Raw genomic sequence first — 27,327 nt, 5'->3', positions numbered from 1 at the left:
TGCTTTAAAATTTGCTGTCCATGTTACAGCAGTATATTTCTTTCCTATTAGTTTATCTACATTTTTGTATTGGTTGTTATTGTTCTTTTTTTAATTTTGATTGTCTTAAAGCAGAGCTAGATTGTTCTAGATTTTTTGAACCTTTCTATAAGAGAAGAAAGGCACATGAAATAGTTTTGAGATTTGGAGAGTTTAATGGAGAGGAAACTGAACAACATTTGATGGTGTTTCTTGATCATACTGTTAGTATTTGTCCGAGTCTGCCAATTTAATATTGAAAATATTCTTTATGATCTTAGTAATAGCCACAACCAGAAGGTACAAATGCATATGCTGGATTTGATGAGTTCTATCATCATGGAAGGCGATGGAGTAACTCAGGAGCTGCTGGACTCAATTTTGATTAACCTCATTCCTGCACACAAGGTCTGCCAAGTAAAATGTTATCATAGAATTATTGTTATTATAACAGTATACTTACTGCCTTCTGCATGTTGTTTATCTCTTTTTACACTTTAGCTATTGTGACTGTTTTATTTTCTCACATTCATTTGGGGGTTACCTGGTGCTGTTGATTAGCTGTGTCTAGATTATTTGTTACAGAGAGATTGTGCCACCTCACTGAAACACAAATAAAGTGTTTTCAAGCAAATATAATCGGAAAACATTGTATCTTGAGGATTGTAGGTAGTTGGTTGTTTCACTTTTTGGATATGTTGGGTTTTTTTAATAGAGAAGATATTTAATATTTTTGAATTTAAAAGAAGGACGGCAGGGGAAAGATATTCCCAAGATTTGTGTGGTGTCTTTCTGTTCTCCCCAGAGAACAGTCAGACTTCACTGCACCTTTCTAGTTGTGCTTCCCACCCCTTCCATTGTCTTTCTTCATTTAATTCACTTATAAGGAACACTCCCCTTCCTAGAGGAATTGTATGTTCCTTGAAGAGGGGATCACTGGGACTGCACTTGAACTTTTAAAGTACCTTCACTCTAATGCCTTAATAAAGTTAAAAAGTGAATAAACACAACTCCTTTAGCTGTAAAATAAAGGAAAATGAGATGCAGGCTGATGGTGGTGATGCCTTACACTGACCAAGGAAATTCCCATCCTAAAACACTTGTAAGTACTAGTATGGAGTACTGTTTTTGATAAGTATGGAGCACTATTCCAGTTATTAATAAGAGGAGATGAACTGCGCTCAGATTATCAAGTATATGTTTCTGTTTGCTCATTTGTCGATTTAAAATAATTACAAAAATTAAGGCATGTCCATCCATGACTAGACAATTAAATCAGTATTAGTATGGCCATTGTCATTTACCTGTGAAATCCCATCAAGCTTATAAAAGTATCTATTGCCTGAGATGAGTTTGCATTCCTTCTATCGTAATCATGAGACAGGAATGCCATTCTATCAAATCATTTTTATTGACAGCAATGAGATAATGTCTTGCTGAAACTGCTAACACAGAGAGCCTCTTCTAACAAGAGTCCTTGTGAAAACACACTGTTCTTTCTAAGTTGCTTCTAATAAATTACAGGCAAGTAGATATAAGGAGTGGAAGTACAGGGTGGTGGTCTGAGGTGATGCTGTTAACAATGATGGGCATTGCTCTGAGGGTAAAGGCCCAGTAAAACCTTGTACATCTTAACATTGTGTTGTGACTACTTGATTTAGTAGTCACAATAAAGTAAAGTAAAAGTGAATATGATCCTTTAACATTAATGTTGTTATAGTTTTGCCTAATGAAGAAAGTTGTCAAGTGAGGCTCTGATAGAGAGGGAGACAAACTTGGTGTAAATATTGGGCTGTAATGCATATTTAATGTCACTTAGAGGATTGGTGCCATTCTTACTGGCTCTTGGTCATGACTGAGCAAAAAATGTCCTGTAGGCAGTGCTCAGTATTGTCATTTGGTCAGTATGTCAGTCTGTGTTACTTTCTTTGTTCCCTGTAACAACAGCACTTAAATGACTGCTTTACCATGGTAGTTCAAAAAAAAAAAAAAAGAACAACCAGAAAGTTCTTCTGTCTGAGCTGCCTATGGGAGTTTGACTATTGTAACTGTGTTCTCCTTTCATGAACAGATCTGCAAGAAAATTCTGTGATTATATTGCTTGCCTTTAGATATGTAAATCCGAAGCACTGTAGCCTTAAGAGAACAGTTGATTTTCTTGTAGAATGCATGCAATAGCAATACTTCTGGGTCTGTGCAGAGCATTCAAATTACCAGTCATTCTCTGCTATGACATAAGAAAAATATCAGTCTGGCAAGACTAGATGGAAGTTTGTCCTTGTAAAGAAGCTGAAATAATGTGGTTTGGATAATGCAGTCTGAGGTGGTGTTTTTTTAATCAGACATGATATACAGTGTACCTCTGAATCTAGATTGTATTAATTTATACATCTGTTCTTAGTAAAGTGATGGTGTGGTGTACATTGTTCTCTGTGTGTGCTAATGTGACTCATCTATTAAATTCAGGTTTTCAGTAGCAGTATCACGTCACATTTTGCTCACATTTTGACCTGTGGCCTCAAACTGCAGTTCCTTATATTAACTTTAAAAGTAGTGCTGTTCAGTGAATATTTTTCTTCCCAGTCTTACATAAGTTATTCCTTAAAAACATTTTCATGTGTTAAAAATCTATATTTTCTTCTGTATGTTCTATGGCTTGAGTTATCCAGACAGGGTTTCTTTTCTCCTAATAGTTGAAGTAGTTGATTTGTTTTATTAAGTTACATATTACTTTTCTAGGCTGTTTTGGTGTTTGGTTCTTCGTTATTGTGGTGTTCTGTGTTTGTGTGTTTATTTGGGTTGTTGGTTTGGTTATGTGGAAGAATCCGAATTGAAGTTCCATAGAAAATGTATTTTAAAGTTTGAGATTCACAGTCCTTCAGTTTTATACCTGCATACCAGTCAACAAGGTTTTAATCATGGCTGGGTTTGGGAAGAAAGTCTTGGGATATTCTTTGAGAAGAATTCATACAAATATGTCTGTCTTCTATAACGAGACATCAGTTTAGTGCTTTGGTGACTGAAGAAATATTTGTTTGAGCCTTTGGCCACCTTGTTTCTCTTTACTATCTGTTGATGAACTGTCTTTGTCATCTCATTAATTAAAAGAACACGAGGTAGTTGTTCTCAGTGTAGATTTGCCAAATACCATATTTCCAAGAATCAGTCATCCCTAGGTTTTACCTGCATTTTGTCTGCAGTGATTTGTAGTTTTCAGGGCAATCAGCTCATCCATATCATTTTTCCCATCCAAGCTGCATTAATCCTTAGATGATATGGGACTTGTACAGACTTGGGCAGAAAAATTTTTCAGATATTCTTTTTCTTGCTCAAGAGCAATATATCAGTGTTCACCTTTGTCATGTTACAGTCAAATGCTTACTTGGAAAGTTAACTGCTACCTCTTCCCAAGTGTAGGTGCTTTGTGTAGTCTCATTGTGGGCTATCTCAGAGCATATGATGCAATTTGTGGAGAAGTCAGTGCCCAGTTTTACTCTCCAGACAAGGCTGAACTTGCCACAGAGTGTATCTTTAATGAGTGTGTGAGGGGCAGACAAAACCACATTTAAATATTAATTTAAATTCATTCACTCTTCAGTGCCGGATTTGGTGCACGTTAATTTTCAGAGTATTCAGGAATGATAATGTTTCTTCAAAATCTGCCATTGTGTGTGAAAACTCTGTAAAATTTTGTTATATTTTCTTTATTTCAGAACCTTAACAAACAAGCGTTTGATCTCGCAAAAGTCCTGTTGAAAAGGACGGTCCAGACCATTGAACCATGTATTGCCAATGTATGTAATTTAATCCATGTTACCTGCAAGTAATAAGTGTTCTTGTTACTGTCTTCATTTACTGGAGATTTTATGGGCATTTTTATTCTTTTAAGTATTGTTTATAGAACCTACTGCAGTTTTCCAAATAGGATATTGTTGGCTTGGTTGTAACGTGTGTGGAGTATTTCAAATAAGCGAGGAAATTAATTTTTATCCATCTCATTCTAATATTAAGCCTAAATCTGTGAAAATAGCTGACCACTAAAAATTCTGTTAGAACAAAAGGAATTATGAATAGTTCATATGTCCAGGCAGCCTTATTTCATACCAAGCTTCAAGATGAAGTGTTTCAGCCTACCGGCTCTTTGCTAGATTTTCTTTCCCCTCCTAAACTTGCTATGACTTGTAGTCACGAAGAGTAAAAAGCTATGCTTTTTACAAGGCTTCCTTCAAATTACAGTTCCTTCTTGTTGAATATGTTGTATGTTCTGCACATTAATACAGCTACTGCAGTCTTTGATCAATGTGTTCTGATCCATTCTGTTGCCTTTCCTTGGTGCTGAAGCCAATAGAATTAATAAAATTCAGAGTAATTTAAAAGGGAATTAGGCAGATTCATAAAAGATTATTCAAGAAGTATTTAAAAGCTCAAGGTGTCTGACTAACAGTTACCACATTCTCCTGGTTTTTTAAGCTTTGTAATTAGTCGTATATGAAAACAGGATAGTACATGAAGTAACCTTGAGTTGAGTTAATATTATTCCCCTTACTTTCTTTTTCAAGTGTGTAATAGCTTTTTTTGCTATTACATTTGCACTGCTGAGATAATATTAACACACAATATCTAATAGGAAGTATTAAATTTTAATATACTTTATATAAATCCAAAAATAAATAATTCATAATTTAGGCTACTTTGATTTGTTTCTGTTAGATCACTAATGACCTTGATACATTAGCCATCAAACATTGCAAGACATAATATAAAGACATCTGACATTCTTTAAAACGGATTTGAAGCAGAGGACCTTTATTTTCAGTATTTGATGATCTTCAGTTGGATTGGGCTTCAGTTATAAGATAATTTTTTAAAAGCACTGGGGTTTTTTTGTTCAGTGTTCTACTGGATGAATATGCATTTTAAGTTAACAAGTCTTTTATTACTTGTTAATTTTGCTTGTGAGATAGTTACTGAGATTTGAAATTATCAAATTGTCATGTATTAAACTCCCTTGATAGAGTTAATAAAACTGAACTGGGAAGGATGTTTTTAATTTCCTTGAGCCAAAATTGTAAGGGTGAAATGCTTTGATGTAGTGAAGAAATTGTGCTTTGAATGCCTTCCATAAGTATAAAACCATTAATGATACTACATTAAAAGAATTTTTTAAAATAATGTTTGCATTAATGAACTAAAATATACTACATAATATTGTTTGTATTTTAGTTTTTTAACCAGGTTCTGGTACTGGGAAAGTCTTCAGTAAGTGACTTATCAGAACATGTGTTTGACTTGATACAAGAGCTTTTTGCCATAGATCCTCACTTATTGCTGTCTGTCATGCCACAGCTGGAATTCAAGCTGAAGGTGGGTTACAATGTAGCTTTGGACAGTCAGTAAAATTTTTGTTAAATGTTTTGTTAAAAATTTTTGTTTTATTAAGAGTGCAGAACAGTAGATTTAATAAGTGTTCTACTAGGGAAATAAAAATTCTGTATTTATTGCTTTATTTTGAAGGTAAATATAATATTAAAGAAAGGATATTGGAAATTAGTATGCAATTATGTGCTTATTGTGCTTGCAAACATGTATTATGCACACACAACATATATAATCATTATAATGATAAATTAATGCAGTCTAATGCAAAAGCTTTATGTACTTAATCTTTGGATTGCACCCAAAATTTATAAAGTAATTAGACTGTGGTTGGCTTATCTTATGAAATGCAAATGTGTTAGCTTCAGTATTGATTTACCGAATTTTCTTTTATAAAATAATGCTTTAATAATAGGGGAAGTATTTCCTAATATTTTATCAGATTTGTTGTTGTCAGCTAATAAGTTAGCTGACTGATTTGAATCTTTGAAAACAGTTAATTTGTCCTGATTTGGAAGTCTGTGGGGGTTTTAATTAAAAAGCTGTTTGTCTTTCTTGAGATGGTAAGTGGACAAAAGAAATAATTTTGCATGTGTGGATGTACATGTAGGCTATGGTTGCAACAAACAAAAGTAACCAAGAAATAGGTATTTGGTGAAATTACATGTGGCTTTCATTAGTGCATATGTGTTTATAACATCTTAATTGGTGTCTTTTCCACACACATAAAATAGTCTTAAAAATGTTTTAAAACAAATAATTAATTGTTTGTTTTGTCAGATGTATATTAGAGTACTGTGTATGGGTTTTTATTGCTGAAAAGAAGATTCTTTAAAAGCACAGCCATCTATTCAGTGTCTGTAATGCATTAGCTTAATATGTATATTTGTATATTTTGTCTCATATGAATCCTATAAGGTAATCAAAGAGAGCGAGGATTATCAGAAATACTTTCAAACTCAGTTTTTAATCTAACTGTTAAAAAAAACAGAAATAAAATAATTACTAAGATACTACAGATAATGATTTACTGTTCCTTTTTCATATTTTGATTTTTAGAGCAATGATGGAGAAGAACGTTTGGCTGTTGTTCGACTTCTGGCGAAACTCTTTGGCTCCAAAGATTCTGATCTGGCCACACAAAATCGACCTCTTTGGCAGTGCTTTCTTGGGCGGTAAGAGGAGAGGGATAGAGTTCTGAAGTTCTGTTCTTTTTTGATGTCCTTTTTTCTGTTTTCTTACAGTATTGCATTTTTCATTGTCTTTCTAGAGAATATAACTGTTTATATTTGAACGAGTTCCTTATTAAATCATCAAAGCAGGAAACTGCATACAGTTATATTTCAGAAGGAAGAAGCCTGAAAGACCACGCCTATATTGCTATCAGCTATGGCCATATGAGTTAGACAGACAGCACATTGTATGCATAGCAGAATTTACACAATAGCTATGCCAGCATTGTCTGAAATTTCATACTGTTCTGCTGTATCTGCAGCTCTGTTTTGCTTGGCATTTACCTTTCTGAGTGAAGAGATACTTTCTTTTACATAAATGTAGAAGTTCATAATCTTTTAAAAAGAGAACATTTTCAAATGGTTCCTGGTGATGCCAGTTTACATTTCTGTAATTTCGTGTGTGCGTGTGTGTACATACACACACGCAATCGATGTTGTATGGAGACCTGTGTTCAGAAGTCAGTGGGCAAAATCCATTGGGTCAACATTTTATCTACATACACCATATTCATTCTTTAATTTTAGTCCTGACTGAATTTCACAAGAAATAACAAATATTTGTATGAGGTACATTATTGAGATAAATTCAAAACCTTTATATTCTCTAATTTTGCCATATAAAAGTATTCTAATAGTTAACAGAACGTACTATCAACACATGTTACTACATAGAGAATAGTACTGATTTGCAAAGCTAATTAAAAATTAACATTCATTATCTTCTATCCCTCTAGGTTCAATGATATCCATGTCCCTGTGAGATTAGAGAGTGTGAAATTCGCCAGTCATTGTTTAATGAACCATCCAGACTTGGCAAAAGACCTCACTGGTGAGATGCTCATACAGGGGTTTAGAATAATCTACAAAATGAGCAAGGGACTGTGTAACTATTTTTGTACATAGCAGTCTAGTTCTGAAATGCACCAAGTCCAGTGCTTGATAAGGGGGGATGGAAGAGGTATTTGCTGAGTAATTGATTTCTGTTGAAGAAGAGTGCTAGTATTTAGAAAGAGGAGCAGTGTGTGGCTTTCTGTGGACTTTGTAAGAGTAGTGAAGAAGCTACCCATTGCAGAATGAATTTTGAAGTAATTTCAAGTTCTAAAGGACCTTTGGGTAAGGCAAAGCAAATATTGGTTTGACACCCTGGCTTATTTTCAAAACTAGTCACTGAGTTCCCCACTACTCTGTTCCAGTGACCTCAAAAAAAGCCTTTTTGCTGATCTAAACTATGAAGTTACTTCTTTCTCTACAGTATCACATTAACTATGAGAAGATTTTCAGGCTTAACTGAAAATACTGTTGTTTTTTGATGCAAGCTATTCTACAACAATTGTCAGTATTTCTGATTTATTATTCATATTTTCCACTCTTAGGGAATGAGAGTTTCTTCTTTTTGTTTCTTCTTATTCCCTCACCCCCCCTTTACTTACAGTATATTCTAGTCAACTTTATTTCACTTTATTGCTTCTTGCAAATGATGTTATCATAAAAGCTATCACTCCTATATTCTTCTGATATTTACAGTTACCTAATTGTTTTATAAAACTTTAACATAGAAGACATTGGAACAGATGTTTCCTTTTGGTGGCTCTATATTTAATAAATTACATGGTTGTGATATATGAGACATTTAATTGATTAAACATTAGTAATAAATCAGAATACATCACACCTACATAAAAAAGCCAAGCTTCTCATTGTTTCTGCTCATGACAGAATATTTGAAGGTTAGATCACACGACCCAGAAGAAGCCATTCGCCATGATGTTATTGTTACAATTATCACCGCGGGCAAGAGAGATCTCTCTCTGGTCAATGACCAGCTGCTTGGCTTTGTGAGGGAAAGAACGCTGGACAAACGGGTAAGTGTGTTAATTGTGTGTTTTCAGCAGTGACCCGCTTCTAATATGCGTCACTAAAAGTAAAATAAAAAAAACCTGAAGCCATGGAATCAGAGAATCTTCAGTTGACTATTAACAGGAATACTCATGGGAAAAAAATCATTTTCTTACAAGAACATCTTAATAAAAATTCCATATTACGGTGTCATCAATCAAGTGTTGCCAAGCAAATAGGGTCATTGACTTGTGATAAACACAATTACATTGTAAGAACATAAGAATTGTCACACATGTTTAGGCCAAAGCTCACTATAACCCATTATAATTCTCACAGTCATCAGCTTTGGATTTGTGATTTAAGGCTTAAATCCTTAAATCACAAATCCAACAATTTGTGATTTAAGGATTTCTTAAGTCTGTTGGCCCATGCTCATAATAACTTTCAACAGAACTTTATTCCAGGTATTTATCAAGTTCTTCCTTGAATTTATTTGTACTTTACAAGCCTCCATTGCATATGCATCAGTAAATTAAAGTTTATTGCCTGTTTGGGAAAAATAACTTCACTTGCTTGCTTTTAACTTGTCTGATCATTTGATTTGGTATCTCATAGATCTTGGATTACATAAAACAATGAATATTCTTTGACTCATTTATATTTAATAAATATGAATACCATATCTTCTCTAAGTCTTTCTTTTCTATCTAAAGAATCACCTGATTAACTTCCACACAAAGTGATTGTTGCATACTGCTGATCATTCTTGTCTGGATGTTCTCTGTCTTTTTGGAACTAAGGTGACCAGACTTAGGAGCAACGTGCTACTCACCAGAACATCTGATTTTGAATGGCATTCAGAGTTTGCACCATGTTACATACTTGATGATAATTTTTTTTCTTATTCTGAAACGTTCTGTCTGTCTCTTCTGCTATTTCTGGGCACTGAGCTGACAGATTTGGAAAACATTCATGTTAATGTCAGTGTTTTTCTTTAATAACTTCAGGTGGTATGCTGCCAGACACTGTACATGCAGAGTTAATGCTGGTGGGAAAACCTATCCTTAATCTGAATTTCTTCCATTTCATACTGTAACAATTCAGTAGCATGACATTTTTCTGCAATTCTTAATTATGTTACATATGACTACCTCAGTAAATTTTACACACACTGTTCAATTCATTTCGTAATAAATTTTCATATGGTAAATGTCAGAGATTCCCTTCTGACTTCATCTACAGGTTTATTTTGTTCTCGTCATTGTGAAAACCAGTCATTTATTTCCAGCTATTTCCCCCTATGTTTTAGTTGATAATTAATTCACAACAGAATTTTTATTTTAAGGCCCTCTGGTACGAGGCTTTGTTGGAAATTTTTTGGGATCCTAATGCATTTTACTGATGGACTTCTGCATCTGCTAAAAGTTTTTTTTTCTTAGATAAAACTTGCCATTATGTGAAGTTTATAGACAAATTTCTGTAACTTATTTTTCAGTAGTGTCAGCTCCTTGTTGTCATTACTGTTCTATTTCAACCTGTTTGCCCATTCCAAATCAGATGTTCTTTTGAGAGGCACATTGTTCCTCTTCACACCTTTTGGTTTCTTTCACATTTGCTGTCTTCAATCTGCTTATGGACAGATTGCAATAATAGAATAATTAGTATCTGGTATATAATATCTAAATTCTTGTAAAAGTCATAGATTGGTTACCACCTTTTGTAATTAAGATTACAGAATCTTAATTATTTTCTTCCTGCTTGCTTTATTAATTTTTTTTAAATGTCTCTTAATGATACTTTAAGAAACCTCTTCAGAGGTCTCCTGGAATAAATCTGTTTGTCTCTCAGCCACACAGAAAGGGTCTGGAAGGCTTCCTGCTTCTGCAGTCTTTGGTGAAGATGTTTAGTTAGTATGCTTTTAATAACTTCATTTTGAAACTATTGCCCATGCTTCATCAAGGATTTACTTTCAATTTGCCAGAGTTTATGCTGTTTCCTGTTTACATTTTTTCAGATGTGGCTCCATGCTCTTTGGAGAGTGATGCCTAATAGCAGACTTCTCTTGGCAATGTAGCTGTGTCATTTTTTTTCTCTTATTATTGTTGTTTTTTGATAGGCTATAGAAAGGATACCCCCTATGTCATTCTAGGTGTTTTTTTCTAATTTTACTTTTTTTTGTTCTCCTTTTAAGTGAGAATGTTACTATGATTGATTTTGAAAAGAATGTCATCTTTACATGGAGAAATAATGATTTTGAGTATGTTCACTATTATAAAGCAGCTCTTCAATTAGCTGTACTTGCAGCTTGACATTGCATGTTTCTCAGAAGTGATCAAGATCACCTTCCTTCTTTTTCAGCCACTAAACATGTCCAAAAGTTCATTTATGAGATCTAAAAACTTTTAGTATAGTCACCACTTTGCACTGGGACTTACGACCTAGTGAGAAGGGGATGATTGTTACTGTGTCTTCACCAGTGTCTCTGTTTTCTTTAGCATGCTGCTGTCAGTAAGAGGCAGTCAGCTATTACTGCACAGCTGTAATACTGATTTCTACAAAGCTAGGTCTTTTTTGTGTGGCTTTAAATCAGTGTGGTGGCATGTAATGTTCCTCATACGTTAGACTAAGTCATTTCACACCAGTTGTAGGTTTGATATATTGCATTTCAAGGTTAGGTGCTTTTTCAGGTGATCAGTGAAGAATAACTTTGTCTGTACATGATGTTTCTCTTATAAAAATCTCTGGAGAGAGCTTTAATAAAAGTATATCCTGAGGGGAAAATAAAATTGAGTGCTGACTAGAAATTACTACAACAAATACTTCACATTTGAAGTAGACCTTAGCAATATAGGATGTGTTAGTAAATATAGTTACTACTGTGGAATGAAGATCAAGGACTTGTAAACTTTCATCTGTTTTTTAAAAATTATTTTTAGGATTTCTCTCCTCTCTTAGGGAGAGGAGTGTTGCTAATATCCATGTAACTATCTTTATATTTTCTGTGTAGGATTTTCTCAATTCCAGGCTGAGTGGCCTATACCTATTTTAATCACTCCTTTTCTTTAAAAGACCTCTGTATTTTGCTGGCTGCATTTACCCCTTGTAGCTGGGTTTCTGTTGGATACATCGACTGCAAACTCCTAAATGATGGTTCATCAGTTTGACTTCATCTTCTTAGGTCTGCAGTCATCTGTCAAATGAGTGTTCCTATTACTATGAAAAGAATGCTTGTCCAACAGGCTGAAGTAAAGTGCCAACCTGTCATTTCAGTTCTGCCTCTTATCTTTATAAAGCAGGGAAAAAATTTAAGTCATGCTAACTGGTACACCATTTAAGTGATCTGTTTATTTTTTCTCCTGACCATATTCTAATTGGCACAGTATTGGTAAAGATAGTCTAAATGCTTCCTAGAGTGAAAATTTCTGGCTAAAAGACACCACTTGATTTTTTTTAAAGGAATGTCCTTAGCTGTTTTGATCTGTATAGACATTTGCATGATGATTGTAACTATTTAAAAAACAACAACAATTTTAAAAACAAACTAACAAACCCCACTTCCACCAGTAGTTTTCAAATCCGTTTTTATTGCTCCCCATGGAAAAGTAACTCTGGTAACATGGTCCCCAAAAACTGAAATCTAGTCTTTGGTAATAATTGTTCTTAGGAAAGCTCCTTTGGAACTCTCTTTCAAAGGTCTTTCCAGCATCTTCACTTTTCAGAATAATTAGGAGACATTTTAAAAACAAATAACAAAAATACTCTTGTCCATAATACTGGAATAATCTTAAGAACCTGAGAAGTTAAGAGAGTTTTGACAGCTGACTTTGTTGGCATTTCTCCCAACAGTCCTTATGGAGTAGAGACTCAGGCCCTTCATAAGAACTGACTTGCACATCATCAGCTTGAAGTCAAAAGCTATAGAGTGAGGAGCCATAGAATCATACACCCATTTTTGGTTCCTCTTTATGCATTTTTCTGCACGTGCATTAGTTTTAAGTGTACTGAAAACCATTGTGGCTTTTTTCCAGATAAAGGAGAACTGTTGTAAGGTATTTATTAAAGTTATTCTAATGGGTAAGGGATTGTTTTGAATTTTCAATAGCAGTTTTTTTTCAAAACTCAGCCCCACTGTCATCAGTGGAGGAATTTAATTATGTTGGTCAACGAAGGAAGCTAAGGTTATCAAAATTCTTCTGTTAATTGAATCAGAGTAGTAATTCTGTTAGCTGTGTTTATGTATGCTCTCTTTGAAACTGATTATTATATTCCTCTTTATGTTTATTTACTGTTTCAGCTTTAATTCTCAAAAGTGTTTTACTCTTTTTTCTCCCTACATGTATCTCCTATTCAATGACTTGCTTCCGTGGTGTTCCAAGCATTCTCTAAGTGGTTTGGTCCAGTGTCTCCTACTGTCACTGCAGCTGGCTTTCTGCATGCTCTGAGATCTACTCTACAGCTCTTTCACTAATCAGAATTCTATTTGCAATCCAAATCTCCTTTCTTTTGTAACTCCTTTTTACTCCCTCGTTTTACACTTAAATTTTCTGGAATCATTTATAGAAATAATTTTTTGTTTTCTTCTGACAAGTTTTGCCATCCATCATTCCTGTCTCATATAGGAGATCTGATGGAGCTACCACCTGCATAGGAAGGGTATATCTGAATGCAGAAAAATATTAATACTTTTCTGAAAATGTTTCCCTTTCAGGCCTTTATTTTCTTTAAAATGTGCTTTAGACTGTAACAGGAGTGAACAAATTCCTGCTGAAAAGTTAAATAAAAACATCTGTTTATAGCTAAAGTTTTTCTCTTTCGTGAAAACTGATTACTGTATTATGTTCTAGCAAAGTCATTACTATCTTGACTCATCTGTCACTTAAGAACTACAACAAGTAACAAAACACAAGTTTATTCTTTCCATCTTATTGTTATAACCTACTCCAACAGCTAGTGGTGTCTTGTGGTGACATTGAGCCATATTATCTTGAAGATTTGTTTTGTCTTTGCCCTTCAAGAAAAGGAAATCATTCAGTAAAACTATTAAGAAATTAGATGTGCAGTACCTCAGTGGTATTGACTCAAGCCTTCAGTTTAACAAGATTGAGGAAGTTACAGTATGAATAATAGTATCTACATTTGTGCATCATAGACTGAGCATTGTTAGTCCTCGGGAGTTCAAGGCCAAAAGTGATACCTAGTGTGTTCTGAAAGAAATTATCTCTTTCAGTTCAAATGTCATGCATTTCTTCTAAATGATGTGGGAAAACAAGTGTCTTCTGAGGTTTACTCTGTAAATCATTCAGCATGAGACACTATGCTGCCTAAATTAATCCTGAAGTCAATTTTGGTATGATTCCTCACAGAATCAGCACAGGATGGCTTATGGGTCTTGTCTGTTAAATTGTTTTATAATGGGATATTTGTTATTTATTTGAGTGGATAAAGTATGACCACCAAAAGCAAGGTGGAGAACCCATGAACTCCTGTAACTGTTGTACTCTGGGGTTTTTTTCCTCAATCCCTCCAGTCTTAGAGCAATTGCTTCAAGGCTTCAGCAAAGTGAGCCTCTCCCACTGTCCTGGAAGGTGCCCTAGGAGCTCAAGCCAGGCAGGTTTGGCTTGGCTTAGGCTCCAGATCTCCTGTGTCTAGGCAAGGGTGCTATGAGGTGGTGCAAGGCAGTGGGAAGAAAGAATTCTGCCATTTACCTGGTGCCTTCTCTGAATAGATAAGCCTTCCAAATCCTGACTCAGTAAGACACTTATTCAGGCATACATGTTAAGCTGTACTTAACTTCATTTCTGCTGGCTAGCTCCCAGATTTTTTACACTCAGCACAGAGAAGTACTGAAGTCCTGGGTACTGACAGTATTTAATCTGCACACTACTGGCAAGAAAACTCTTACATAGGCTTTGCAAATTTTCATCTAGAGGCTTCAAACAGCATTTTTCAGCTTTTGAAGTGTCTAAATACAGGAGATCAGAAAGTGGCTATTTTATCTTTCTTGCTTCTACATCTACTGTATTTTGTATCATGTATTTATTTATTTATTTATTTATTCATTCATTCATTTATTCATTTACCAAAACCAATTCCCCAACTTGTTTTAATCTCTTCCCTCTCAAGTGGCGAGTAAGAAAAGAAGCTATGATGGGTCTTGCCCAGCTGTACAAGAAGTACTGTCTTCATGCTGAGGCTGGAAAGGATGCTGCAGAGAAAGTGAGCTGGATAAAGGATAAACTTTTGCACATATATTATCAAAATAGCATTGATGACAAGTGAGTCAATCTAAGTCTTCCTAATTTTAATTGTATAGTGATAAGAGATACTCTGAAAATATGTTCTCATCCTGTGAAAGCTGTTATATTCTGCATTTATGGGTTGATGTATGGTGTATTTAATTAATCATTAAGATATGTATGCACATATTCAAAATTGTTTCATTATCTGTTCATTGATTCAATTTATATACTGATGGAACTAGAGCTATGATTTGCATTAACTAACTACTGTGTAAGAAAAGCATTGTTAAATCTGGCATTTACTATGCCAGCTGTTGTTTGCCTTACTGCTTTCCAGGGGCCAGGCTGGTAAAATCCATCCTCTGTGAGTGTTATGTGTGTCCACACCACAGTGCATGCGCAGATCTCTCCTTTTGGCATATGGACCTTTAGGTAGACCAAAAGCTGAAGAAACATCAGGAAGGCTTTCACATTTGATTTGTCTGTGTTTTGTCATTCAGTCCCTTTGATTTTTTGAAATAGTATTTTGGTGTCGAAAAAAGTATTTTGGCCAAGGTTTTGGAAGATTATCAATAGTTTTTCAGGAAGAGAGAAGCTGTGATTAGCACACAAAGGCAGAATTTCAGCCTAGATTTTTAGTATGGTGGACTGAGAAAATTCTTTACTGTTTCTTAGCACCTTGCTTATGCAGCCTGGTACTTCAGAATGTTTTGTTACCTTGGTGACTGGTCTGAATGGGCCAATAGCCTCCTTCAGTTGCCAGTTATGATACTAAATTTTTAAGCACTGCTGTGCTGAAGGATCTTGCTTTGTTCATCTGGCTGGTGGTAAGTGGGCCATATTTGATTAGTTGGCACCTTTTTTGAAAGTCAGGAAGTCTTCACATGGTTTATACAAAGCTAATTCAGCATATACTTTAGTTTGCATTGAGAGGTTTCTGGTTTTTCTACCATGTTTGCATCTCATTTTCAGTACACAGGTTTGATAGTGGACAGAGAATGAATCAGTTGTATAGTGAATGGGGCAGATGTTTTCTGTATTTCTGCTCAATCAAAAGCAGAACACTGATGGAAATGAGGCAGGGAATTTTAAGGGAAGAGTGTGTCATCAAAACTGAGTTTCTTTCTCTGACGTGATTTCAGAAAGCCTGATTACGCTATTGAAACTAGCTTTTTCATGAGGAGGCCTGGATTGTATCCTGTTTGTTTTCTCTGTCCACACAGAAAGATTGGTGGCTTGATTTTTAATGTTCTTCTAGGTCAGTTTGATCCTCTAAATTTTAATTCAAATGGTAGTAGTCTTCAAGGCTGACAATTAAGTTCTTGCTCAGTGACACCATTGGGTTGGTTTCCTGATCTCAGCGGAGGGATAAATGTGTTTGTGCACTTGTCAGGATTTTAGAGATTTAGCACCTGAAGAGATGTAGAAATGCTATGATCTTTTAAGACATAAAAGATCTGTTCAATCCTTTAAACACATAAGCAAGCATGGGCCAAAATTAGCCAGCTCTGGCCTATTTTCCTTCAGTAATGCAGCAAAGAGGATAAAAAGTAGCAGTGGACAGCTCTGAGCCTTGGAGTATTTCCTTGGGGTGCATGGGATAACACTGTTTCTTTCAGGAGATAATAGTGAAGTATCACATCACTTTTATAATGTTTTTGTTGTTGCTTGGCTGTTGATTTGCATGCCTGCTCAAGACTTAAAACTTCTGACCATAAGAGCTGCCTCTCATTCTCTGAACTTCTTTGTTTTACAATAAATATACAGGGAATGGAGTGAAACAACCACATTTGAAACAGTGCCCTATTACCAGCTATAGTTATGCTAGCCAGTCACTTTATTCACAGGAGAGAGGTGTTGGTCCCATTTTGTAAATCTTGACCCTCACCAGCAGGGACCAGGGAAGGGATGATGCAGTCGTTCCATTTGTACTGAATTCTTTTCTAGAACATGTATCTGTAGAGACATGGACTAGAGCAATGTTCATAAATTGGTGACAACTCTGATGCCTCCAGTCTCCTAGTGTGTTAAACAGATGGAGTCCCTTGAGCTCTGAAGATCCTGTTCCTCAAACAATATAGTTATTGGGGTCATCAGTAGGAAAATGTATATTTAAAGAGACAAAGCCAAGTTTTCTTTAATAATAATGGGCTGTTTTGATATAGTTGTATCCATACTCAAGGTCATCCTTTTATTCCTCTGTCTTGCCATCATGTCTCTTGGAATTTTCTTTCAACAGAAATAAAGCTGTGTGAGCAGAAATAAGGTGTGTTGGATCTGTGCTGCTGTGGTCTCTGTACAAGGCACTCACAGAGTTCTTGCTAGTACCAGTGACTGGTACATAGTGAAAAGGTTTTAAAACTCAAACACACACAGTATTTGTCAATAAGTATCAAATTGTATTGCTGAACATTGTGCACAGCTTTCATTAGTATGAATTGAATTAACATTTGAATGTTCTTTCATTGGGGGGCTATAATTAGATGAACTACTCACTTGTATTTTGTAGTTCAAAGTTGGTATTTAATATAAAACTTCAAATGCATATTTAAAAAAGATAATTGGAGATTGTTTTTGCTGGTTGGTTTGTTCTCAGTTTGCCTTTTGCCCCTTTCTTTGTATATGTTTTGGTGTTCCTTCATCTCCACCTTTTTAGTGTTGATTTTTAGTTTCTGTATTAGAATGAGTAGATTCTCAAGTACTGCAGTTCAATTTTAACCATTCTTTCAAGGATACTTCAGATTTTTGCTTTTCATCCGCTTTGAATTATATTCTTGTGTTCTTTCTCCTTTATTTGAGCTTTTCACTGTCAGTGTTCTTCAATATATTAGAATAAACAAAGGGAGATTCTCAGATCTTAAAGACAAGGAGAATTTGGATGGTGACAGATTGCTCCCTCTTAGAGGTGAAAGTGAAAGAACGTGGAAAAGCTCTCAAGGAACAGTTCTTGCTAATCTGTCTACCAGTGGTGGAAGGAGTCTTTACAGCTGAGAAAAATGCCACTATTTTTTTTGTCTTCTTTCTTTGTTGAAAAATCTGGTTTTAGTGACTTCTGCTATTTCTTGTTTTTTCAGCTTGTCTGGAAGGTATTGTTTGACATGTACAGTAGTGATTTATCTTCTTTTTTTCTTCTTTTCCTGCAGATTACTGGTAGAGAAAATCTTTGCTCAGTATCTTGTTCCACACAATTTGGAAACGGAAGAGCGAATGAAGTGCTTGTACTATTTGTATGCTAGCTTGGATCCAAATGCTGTCAAGTAAGTATAGTTTCTATTCAACAAATACTTACTTTCTTAGGCTTTTCTAACATCTCTGTTATCTTGCTTGTATTATACAATAAAAATACAGCTAATGGGTGCTTAGCAGTGTTTGCAAGTAGTGCAGTATTTGAAAGCATTTCCCTTTTATATACAAACCCGACACATCCATTAGACAAAAGGATCCCATCATATTTGAGGAGAGCGAGTTTATCCATTCACTTTCATGCAGACTTAAAAGTGTGCAAGTGATGACTTTTAGGTTTGCTCTGTATTAGGAACCCTGATGAAGGTGTCTATAATTGAATTCTGGTTGATGGTGGCTTGTTTTTTATTTGAGTGGTTGTAAGAAATACTGCAGATGACCTGCACATGTTAACGTGCTCCTAGAAGAATAAGAGATGATGTTCTGTAAAAAGAGAAAATCAGTTCCATCTTGTTTTCAACACTTATTTTTAATATTTGGTAGGTTTTCATTGTACCTAATAGGTGTTATGTTGCACTTCTAAGATAAATAAATTAACAATCTTGTTTATTAAAACATCCAGCATGTTTTTGTCATAAAGAAGCTTTTCTTTTCTTGTTTCCCATTTTTGCAGAGCACTGAATGAGATGTGGAAGTGCCAGAACATGCTAAGGAGTCATGTACGAGAATTGCTGGATTTGCATAAGCAGCCCACTGTACGGTTTTGAAAATATTTATACTTTATCTAGTGGATCTATGGGACTGATTTACTGGAGGGTTTTAATACTGTATTACTGATTCAATGTAACTTCAGTTGATTTCTGTATGTAGACAACATTCCATTCTCATGAAGTAAAGTTGCTTTTTGTAATGCTTGAAGGTATATGACCTTCTGTTGATCATTTTTTCATTGCTTCATGACTGCTCAACAGCTTTGAAACAAGTTTTAAAAGTTTCAGAGGTTTTTGTTCACTTGCGACAGACCTTTTTTCTTTCTCACTTTCTGAGATTTTGAAAATGGAATGGAATATGTTGTAACATAAAGCAGTGATTTCTTCATTGCTTAGAAAAAAAACAAGTCTTTAAGTATTTGTTCTGGAATTTTACTAGTAGAAATTTGAAATAGAAGGGCATTGCTTTAAGGTTTTGGTGAGAGAGTGGGCTCGTGGGAATTTTCTGTTCTGGGGGTACTGGGGACATTTTCATTATTTTGGCCTGTTACGTGAATTAATGCATTTTTGCAGTTCTTTGATGTTACAAGAAGATTTTTTTCGCCGTTCTTCTGTAGGGAGAGCTGCTAATGATAGTTACACTATTCTAGTATTTGTTCTTAAAACAAAAACATTAAACATACGATTCAGAAGTAGAAAGTAGTGCTGCAGAAGAACTAACAGATCAGCTTAAAGGTGTATTTTATAAAGGAGATATTGCTGATTTGTTTGTCTGTTTTTGCTGTTGTCCTCAGTCAGAAGCAAACAGTGCTGCCATGTTTGGAAAGCTGATGACCATAGCAAGTAAGTGTTAATAGTTTTCTACAAACATTCTGTAAGCTACTACAGCATTCCTGGAAACTGTATTTCTGTGAATCTTGGCCTGCTGAAGTTGCAAATTTATCTCACATTAAACTGTTTTTAACCATACAGAAAACCTTCCAGATCCTGGGAAAGCACAAGATTTTGTGAAGAAATTCAATCAGGTTTTGGGTGATGATGAGAAACTTCGGTCCCAGCTTGAACTGTTAATTAGCCCTACATGTTCTTGTAAACAGGCAGATGTCTGTGTGGTAAGGAAATGGAAAAGCAAACTTTTATACCATAAATATTTGTGCTTAAAAGTGCTGCCTGTAATTAATGTCATCTTAGTTACCTAAACATGGTTTTTACATGTTTCCCATTTTCAAAAAATGCCTTTTTGATTAACCTGTAGAGATTAGGGAAAAGATAATCACAGTCATTATTTTAAGAAAACATTGGCTTTATTCCTTCCTGGGATTATAAGCAGCTAGCATAATGTCTAAAAAAACAGTTTATTTCTTCAAAATATTTTGTTTCAAGTGCTTCTTTTGTGATGGGATTCCCAAACTGTCTTCTCACACTGATTCAGCTTTCAAGTACCAGCAAGTCATCTGTTATCATCTGCATATTATTAATTTATTTTTCATCCTAGAATAGTATTTTGAGATCACTCTTTTATTTTTCTCATTTTATTTAACCTCTTTAAAAACACACACCTTAATATTAAAATGTACTTTTCCAGATTCTGCCATCCACCACAGATTTTTTTGTAATGGTCTAAGGCAAAATAAGCAATTTCATTGACAGGAATTGCAAAAATCACGAAGAGCATCTATGAACAGACATAGCCTTCTTGGGTTTTGTCTAATGGCTCAGAAATTTTACAGGGAAGGGAGCAGGACAATTTTTTCATTGTTATGAAATCTCAAGTACTGCAGGGTTACCCACAGTTTGCTGGGTTACACTTGACAACAGACATATACATTCTGTGTACTGCACTTCACTCTTCTTTAGATCTGTTTTGAATCTGGGCTGCAATTCTTAAGAATCCCTGAAGAACTCTTAACTCGAAACCTATTTAAATAGTTTTGTTAAGTATGTCTGCTTTGAATATAACATGTTCAAGAGAGGTGTGGAGATACCAACAGCCCCTCTCTTAAAAAGATTTCACTAATTATATAGACAATCTCTGTGGGAAAAAAAAGTAACTATATTTAGCTTACTCAACATGTTAAAGAAGTCAGTAAAACGAGTGTAATTCTTGTTTGTATCTAACGTTCTTGTAGAGGGAGATAGCCCGGAAACTTGCAAATCCTAAGCAGCCAACAAATCCTTTTCTGGAAATGGTCAAATTTCTTTTGGAAAGAATTGCCCCTGTACATATTGACTCAGAAGCCATTAGGTAAGTTTGAAAGATCATGAACAATTGACTCATGAATGATTAAAATATGCTAGAAATAGCTAAAGAAAAAATTATTTTCTTGGTGGTTAAATTGGTCTGTCCTAGCACTAAGTGTGTGGGTGAGTTTTAAATCAAAATTATGTAGATGTATTCATTCCTAGCAACCTAGAGGATGCAACTTCTTTTGATGTTGCTTTGCTGTGCTGTCCATAAAATGATTTTTAAAATGTAGCAGTTCATGGTGAAAATTCTATTTGTGGGGCTTCAGGTGAAAACTGTGAACATAATTTTCACATAGTTAACTGCAGCACAGTCTTCCATAGAGCATCTGAATTAATTAGCTTTTGTGGGATTGTGTAAGAGAATGTTTTGATTTCTTTTGAGACTTGTCTGGCAACCTAATTACGTTCTGAAACTTGTGCAAGTATGTGTTGATCTAATGCCACCAGCATGGAGGGGGTTTTTTTGGGTGGATTTTTTTCCCCCCTGAAGAATTGGTTTTGCAGAAAGTGAAATTAGAAGGAAAAAGAATAATGTAATAAATCAAAAATAGCAAAAACCAAACAGCAATGCCAACACCACCCCCAAAGACTGTTACTTTCCCTTTATGTGTTGTGAAAACTAAGTAATCTTGCTTGTATCTCCAGCCTTTAACGTTGTTATACTTTCTTGTTTGTTCCTTTTTTCATCTCTCATTTCAGTGCACTAGTAAAACTAATGAATAAATCCATAGAGGGGACAGCTGATGATGAAGAGGAGGGTGTAAGTCCTGATACTGCTATTCGTGCAGGGCTTGAACTTCTCAAGGTAATGTGCATCAATGCAGCTGTAGTGGAAGGGGCAAAAGGGGAATGAGCAACAATTTCATGTTAGCATGGGTTTAGTAGTTATTACTTAGATAATTACTTTTTTAATGTATGAAACTGCTTATTAATACTCACTTGAAAGAAGAATAACGGAAGAGATTGTTTGTTGGAAGAAGTATATTTTGAAAAGGGTGCCAAGCATTGAAATGTACATGTTAAAGCAGAAATTGGTTTCTGCTTAGGGAATCAGAATTGCTCTACTACTTAGGGAAGTAGTAGAGAAAAAGGTGTAAAGTGAGAGGAAGAGAAACGGGGAAACAGGGAGAGACACCTTCTCTGGGGTGTCTGTGACACTGGAGGGAGAGCAAGCAGTTAGCTCAAGAGCCATGTTATTGAGTGAGAAAAAGGGAACTTGTGTTCAGTGGTGCTGAGAAGTGGAAGGGGGAGGAAGGATTTGAAATATCCTTTCAGTAGCACATGTTTTGTTTGTAGATGTCTTAACCTTCTTGGTTTCTTTTCTGCTCAGGGACTATAGATTCTGGAGAAATTAAAATTATAGTTCAGTTAAATCAGGTTGAAAATAAGTGTTATTAAATAGATTGCAATATAAACAAATACTCTTGAATAAGCATTTGTTTGAAGAAAAGTGTTTTTATTTGAAAATTTCTATATTCTTCTCCACAATGCATTTAATGAATGTAATAGTTTTGTATGGGCATGTAACACTATTTATGATGATGGTAATGCCTATTAACAGCCATAATTTTGTTTTTCTGATTATTCATTTACTATGAATAAATATACCTTTGTTTTAATGTGTGTCTGCAGGTTCTGTCCTTTACACATCCTACCTCGTTCCACTCTGCAGAGACCTATGAGTCTCTACTGCAGTGCCTCAGGATGGAAGATGATAAGGTAGCTGAGGCAGCCATACAGATTTTCAGAAACACGGGTCACAAAATAGAAACAGACTTGCCACAAATAAGATCGTGAGTATTGTTACATTCTGCTTTTCTTATCTGGAATTCTTCCTCTTGATAGTTTATTCAATGTGTTGTCCCTGACTAGTCTTGTTAATATAAACAACTTCTCTTCTGTGATTTTGATTTCTTTTAGCACCTTTCTGTCCCTATCCCTTCATTTTTTAATTCTGTGCTCTCACACTTTTATGTGTTTATTGAATGTGTTAGATACTTCTTCAAAATCTTCTTACAATAAAGACATTAAAACCAATGCATAGCAAATCTTTTAGGTTATAAAATAAGCAACAGCAAAAATACAGCAAAGATATGATTACTTGGCATAATTTCAACTCATTTTTGTCCTTCACACCATTTTTTCTATCTTTGTAAGGAACACAGATGCAATCTCTGATATAGTTAACAGCTCTGTTTGTTATTAAACAAAATGGGAAGCAAAAATCTAAAAGCAAGCATGAATTTCTAGCAAAGAATAATTGTCTATAAGTTGTCATTCAGTTCATGCTGTACTGCTGATTAAAGCTGCATAATCTATTAGGTATTCACTGACTATTAAATACCTTGTGAATAACATGTGAAACCTTAAAATCAACCTGTCAGTAACTAACTTGTCCGAATAATAAATCACAGGTTTCAAGTTCTCATATATCAAAATATCATTTTGGATATTGCCATGCTACAATGCATATCAGTGTACACTTTTAAGTTTGCTGTAAATTAAAGCTGTAACCTCAGTGATTCTTCTGAATGGGGATCAGATTTCAGACAAAAGGAAAATATTACAAATGCAGGTATATGAGATACATTTTAAGACATTTGTAGGGGTAAAAAGAAAGAAAAGCTCAGCAGTCCCCATTGTGAGTACAGTTCCCAGTATAGTCCCAAGTGTCTTTGGTTCCCTACCAGAATTTAATCAATATTCTATTGCTGGGCTATATCATGTTCTCTCAAAGGATCTGGTATTGCTGACATTTTTTTGGCTTCGTGCCTTAGCCAGGTATTGGTGAAGTTTAGTCTGGGAGGTCTCAACTTAAAAATGTAACTGTTAAAGTGGAGGTAGCATCCTTGGCATGGTTTCCAGGCAAGTCAGGCTGGCATTCTGAAAAACCATGTCAGTGTTTGCACTTGACACAAAGAAAAAGACATCTGAGGACAAGGAGATGTTCTAGACTTCATGTATCATAAATGAACGACCTGATACAATCAAGAAGATAATTTTTTTCATTTGTATTTTGCGGTTTTTAAAATGTTTCTGTATGCCATCCTTTGAAGCAGTGTTCACCAGCAGCAGCTCAAGTTCTTATTCCTTGTATAGGAAATTGATAAGGGGTTTTGTACCAGTTAATGGACAAGGACTACCATGTGACTCTGGACCCTGATGAAAGCACTGGCCATGCTCAGACAGAGCCTGTGGACCATGTGTAAACTTGTAGATGTAAACGTGTAAAGGTGCACATCAACATTTCACCTTTTGCAGATTTGTGTGAGTTGGGGTGTGCTGAGGTGTGGTTTGTAACTGCTGCACCAAGGCCTGGCAAAGACACTTTAATGTACTTATACTTAATACCATGAAAATTGTAGGTTAGCCATTGAAAATTACTTTAACTGTAGGTTTTACTGAATTCTGTCCTGTTTTGGCTCTTAATCCAATCTGTGGAATCTTGGCAGGTTTGAGAAGAGATTTTCTACTTCAGGATATTGTTAACATGTTTCTCAGGGTCTTTGGTTTGGTTTTGGTTTTTGTGGGGGTTTTGAGGAAACTGAGGTTTGATTCTTTCAACCCAGCAAGTTGCTTTTTAGCCTCAGTTGCTGATTTTGATTATGTAGAATGTGTCAGCAGGGTGCTGAATAATCCATGTACTGAATACTATCAAAGAGCTTTTCAAGAAAGCAGGGAGATTTTTGAGGATGTTTCTGTGTCCATTTTTTCATGTTAGTTGCTGGGTGAGTTGCAGGGTGAACCTCCTGAGTTAGTGTCTCAGCTGCTGAGCTCTGATGGGACAGGCCTGCCTTCCAGCACTGCCTGGGCAGTGACACTGCACAGTCTGAGCAGCCTGCACCTGGTATTGGGAGTGGCTTCTGCCCTGCACTTTCCTTCTGTGCCTTCTGATCAGCAGATAGATTGCAGGAGATTCAAAATCTCACAGCAAAGCAGTTGTTTGCTTGGGTATACATTATGATTAAAAGTTCTGGTTATAAAAGCCTGTAAGCACACTGATGTTCAGTGGTTATACTTAGCTTTCACAGATTTTCTTCAGCCCTGTCATTCCCAGGCTTGGATAATAAGTCCAGGAATTCATCCTAGCTGAAACTGTCATGTTGCCCCCACCTTACATTTGTGTTCCTAAATAGCTTTATTTTGATCATTATTTTCTATTATGTTTGATTTTTTTTTCCTGTGAGTTGTTTCCTTCTTGTATGTGTACAGTCAGATATTCAAGTATTGCTAAACACAGTTCCATCCTGCTTTTTACTTTATCATTGTGATCTTTCCTGAACAGACTTCAAAGGAATACTTGATTTATAAGACAGTGATGATAGATTTGTGTGTGTGAAGATACTTATTTTTTTGTAGATTGCAAATTGCATTTTGAAGTATTCTATTTAATGTTCACACAGAACACTAATTCCGATTTTGCATCAGAAAGCAAAAAGAGGCACTCCTCATCAGGCAAAACAAGCTGTTCACTGTATACATGCCATATTTTCAAATAAAGAAGTACAACTTGCGCAGATCTTTGAGGTATGTGTTGCCCTTAAGATTTGTTTCTGTTATTAATTGATACTACTAATTAAAATTAATTCCTACTGTTTATTAACAGGTAACGGTTTATGAGATCAGAAAGCCTACAGATGTATGGTAGTTAAGTAATCAATTTTACAATAGCAAGTTATTACTATTTGTTTCTTAAAGTCACAGTTTACTAATATTCTCATGTCTGATAAGTAAAGGGTTTTCTTTTTATCTGCATGGGAGAAGTTTGGGGGAAGTAAGCTAAATATGCTGGCTCTATCCACACAAATCCCATGGGGACACATTTAGCAGATACTAAATGGGAGATAACATTCCCTGCTTTCAAGCTGTATTCAATTACCCAGCTTTAAGGTCTTTACACATACAGCCTTGCCTCACTGAGGCAGTGAGTGCAGAAAACTGTTTGGCTGTAAGCTCAAGCATCAGCTCACTGCTCACTTACTGCATCCTTAGACAAGTTATTAAGCAAAAAGATATTCTATACAGAGCAGTTTATTACTTCTCACTGTAGTCTTTTAAATAATAACATTATTAATCTGCACTTGTAAAATATTTTAGGTTCTTAATCTTGGCTGTCTTTGAGCCTGTGCATAATTTATAAGTGTGAAAAGCTTTGAATTAAGCTTGCAGAGTTCGATTTCTGCTTAGAGTTCTGTGAGAGTGCTTGTTCCCTCCCTAATACCAGAATGTGATGCAGAGGTGTGGGGTGATACAGGAATTGTCCTGGTGACTGTTACCTGGAAGGTAAATACTGATGGCTGGTAGAAATGTCCCTGGTGGTTTCCAAGGTTTTGGCTGCTGTTTTCTACCGTTGGCAGTTGGGATTCAGGTTTTCACAACTTCTGGACAAAGTTTTTTCCCATGTCACTCAGGTTTGAATGTGTTTCACTTTAAAATAAGAGAATATAGAATTTGTTCTGCACTTACCTTATATGGGATTTTTATTTACTCTGTTGGATAGGAAATTGTATTCTTTATACTTCTGATTGCTAATTTTATTAATTCTTTTGGAAAAGCAGTGAAATGCATCAGCAATGCAGCAGTAAAATAAACTGTTTTAAGACATGTTAATTTATTAACTGAAGCTGAAATTTGTATTTCTTTTATTTTTCCTTCTCCAGCCTCTTAGTAGAAGTTTGAATGCTGATGTACCAGAACAGCTTATAACTCCCTTGGTCTCTTTGGGTCATATTTCTATGTTGGCTCCAGACCAGTTTGCTTCTCCAATGAAATCTGTTGTTGCAAATTTCATTGTGAAAGATCTCCTAATGAATGACAGGGTAAGATTGTCTTTTATTTTTTTTTGTAAGTGCTTATTATGCTGTTAGCCTATTATGAGCTCTGTGGGGAATAGAGCTTTTTTTTTGTCAAACGGGTCGGTAAAGTAATGTTCTGTAAGTGGTTAGTACAGTGATAATTGCATTATAAAACGTACTTTTTGGAAAAGAAAGCCTAATCCATTACTTTCTTCTATTTTTACTTCTTCATTTTCTGTATGGATTGAAGCAGTTTGTATACTTACATGAATTTCTATAGTCAACAGGTGAGAAAAATGGAAAATTGTGGTCTCCAGATGAAGAAGTCTCCCCAGAAGTACTAGCAAAGGTGTGTTATCTGCTGACAGCAATAATATGTATATCTGCAATTAAAAATTTACTTTTCTTCAAGCTGTGGGGAATATTAGAAGAAATCCCTTCATGTGTTTTTGTATTAGTCCTATTAGAATATTATTGTATTTGTGGATTATACACAAAACTGATGAAACTGGTAGAAACTATGTGTTCTGTTGTCTTCACTTACTGATATTAATTATTCAGAGCATTGAGAAGATCAAGAAATTCAAAAGTTGTGGTTTTCCTTATAAGAAAAGTGACTTTGACTTTACTGACTTGTAAACAGATTTGACTTTACTGACTGTAAACAGATTTGAAATAAATTGAG

The 27,327-nt window shown here is 35.2% G+C and overlaps 1 protein-coding gene across 3 annotated transcripts in view; it reads left to right on the top strand.

Moving 5' to 3' along the window:
• PDS5A (PDS5 cohesin associated factor A) overlaps window positions 1–27,327 on the top strand; it is a 78,177-nt gene that overhangs the window by 32,657 nt on the left and 18,193 nt on the right. For all 3 annotated transcript variants that reach the window (XM_054294886.1, XM_054294878.1, XM_054294893.1), the window contains exons 6-22: window positions 300–426; window positions 3,732–3,812; window positions 5,242–5,382; window positions 6,454–6,569; window positions 7,364–7,458; window positions 8,346–8,491; window positions 14,592–14,743; window positions 17,851–17,964; window positions 18,564–18,645; window positions 19,395–19,443; window positions 19,573–19,712; window positions 20,730–20,845; window positions 21,547–21,652; window positions 22,480–22,640; window positions 25,251–25,374; window positions 26,508–26,666; window positions 26,923–26,991. In XM_054294886.1, the coding sequence (XP_054150861.1) occupies window positions 300–426; window positions 3,732–3,812; window positions 5,242–5,382; window positions 6,454–6,569; window positions 7,364–7,458; window positions 8,346–8,491; window positions 14,592–14,743; window positions 17,851–17,964; window positions 18,564–18,645; window positions 19,395–19,443; window positions 19,573–19,712; window positions 20,730–20,845; window positions 21,547–21,652; window positions 22,480–22,640; window positions 25,251–25,374; window positions 26,508–26,666; window positions 26,923–26,991 (1,978 nt within the window). The remainder of the gene's footprint in view (window positions 1–299; window positions 427–3,731; window positions 3,813–5,241; window positions 5,383–6,453; window positions 6,570–7,363; window positions 7,459–8,345; window positions 8,492–14,591; window positions 14,744–17,850; window positions 17,965–18,563; window positions 18,646–19,394; window positions 19,444–19,572; window positions 19,713–20,729; window positions 20,846–21,546; window positions 21,653–22,479; window positions 22,641–25,250; window positions 25,375–26,507; window positions 26,667–26,922; window positions 26,992–27,327) is intronic.

This window comes from Melozone crissalis, unplaced genomic scaffold (assembly GCF_028551555.1).
Source record: "Melozone crissalis strain CALT ecotype California unplaced genomic scaffold, PUWL_Pcris_2 ptg000006l_1, whole genome shotgun sequence".
NCBI classification, from domain to species: domain Eukaryota; kingdom Metazoa; phylum Chordata; class Aves; order Passeriformes; family Passerellidae; genus Melozone; species Melozone crissalis.
The sequence above is the reverse complement of the archived record's forward strand: the minus strand, read 5'-3'. Positions and strand labels throughout refer to the sequence as shown.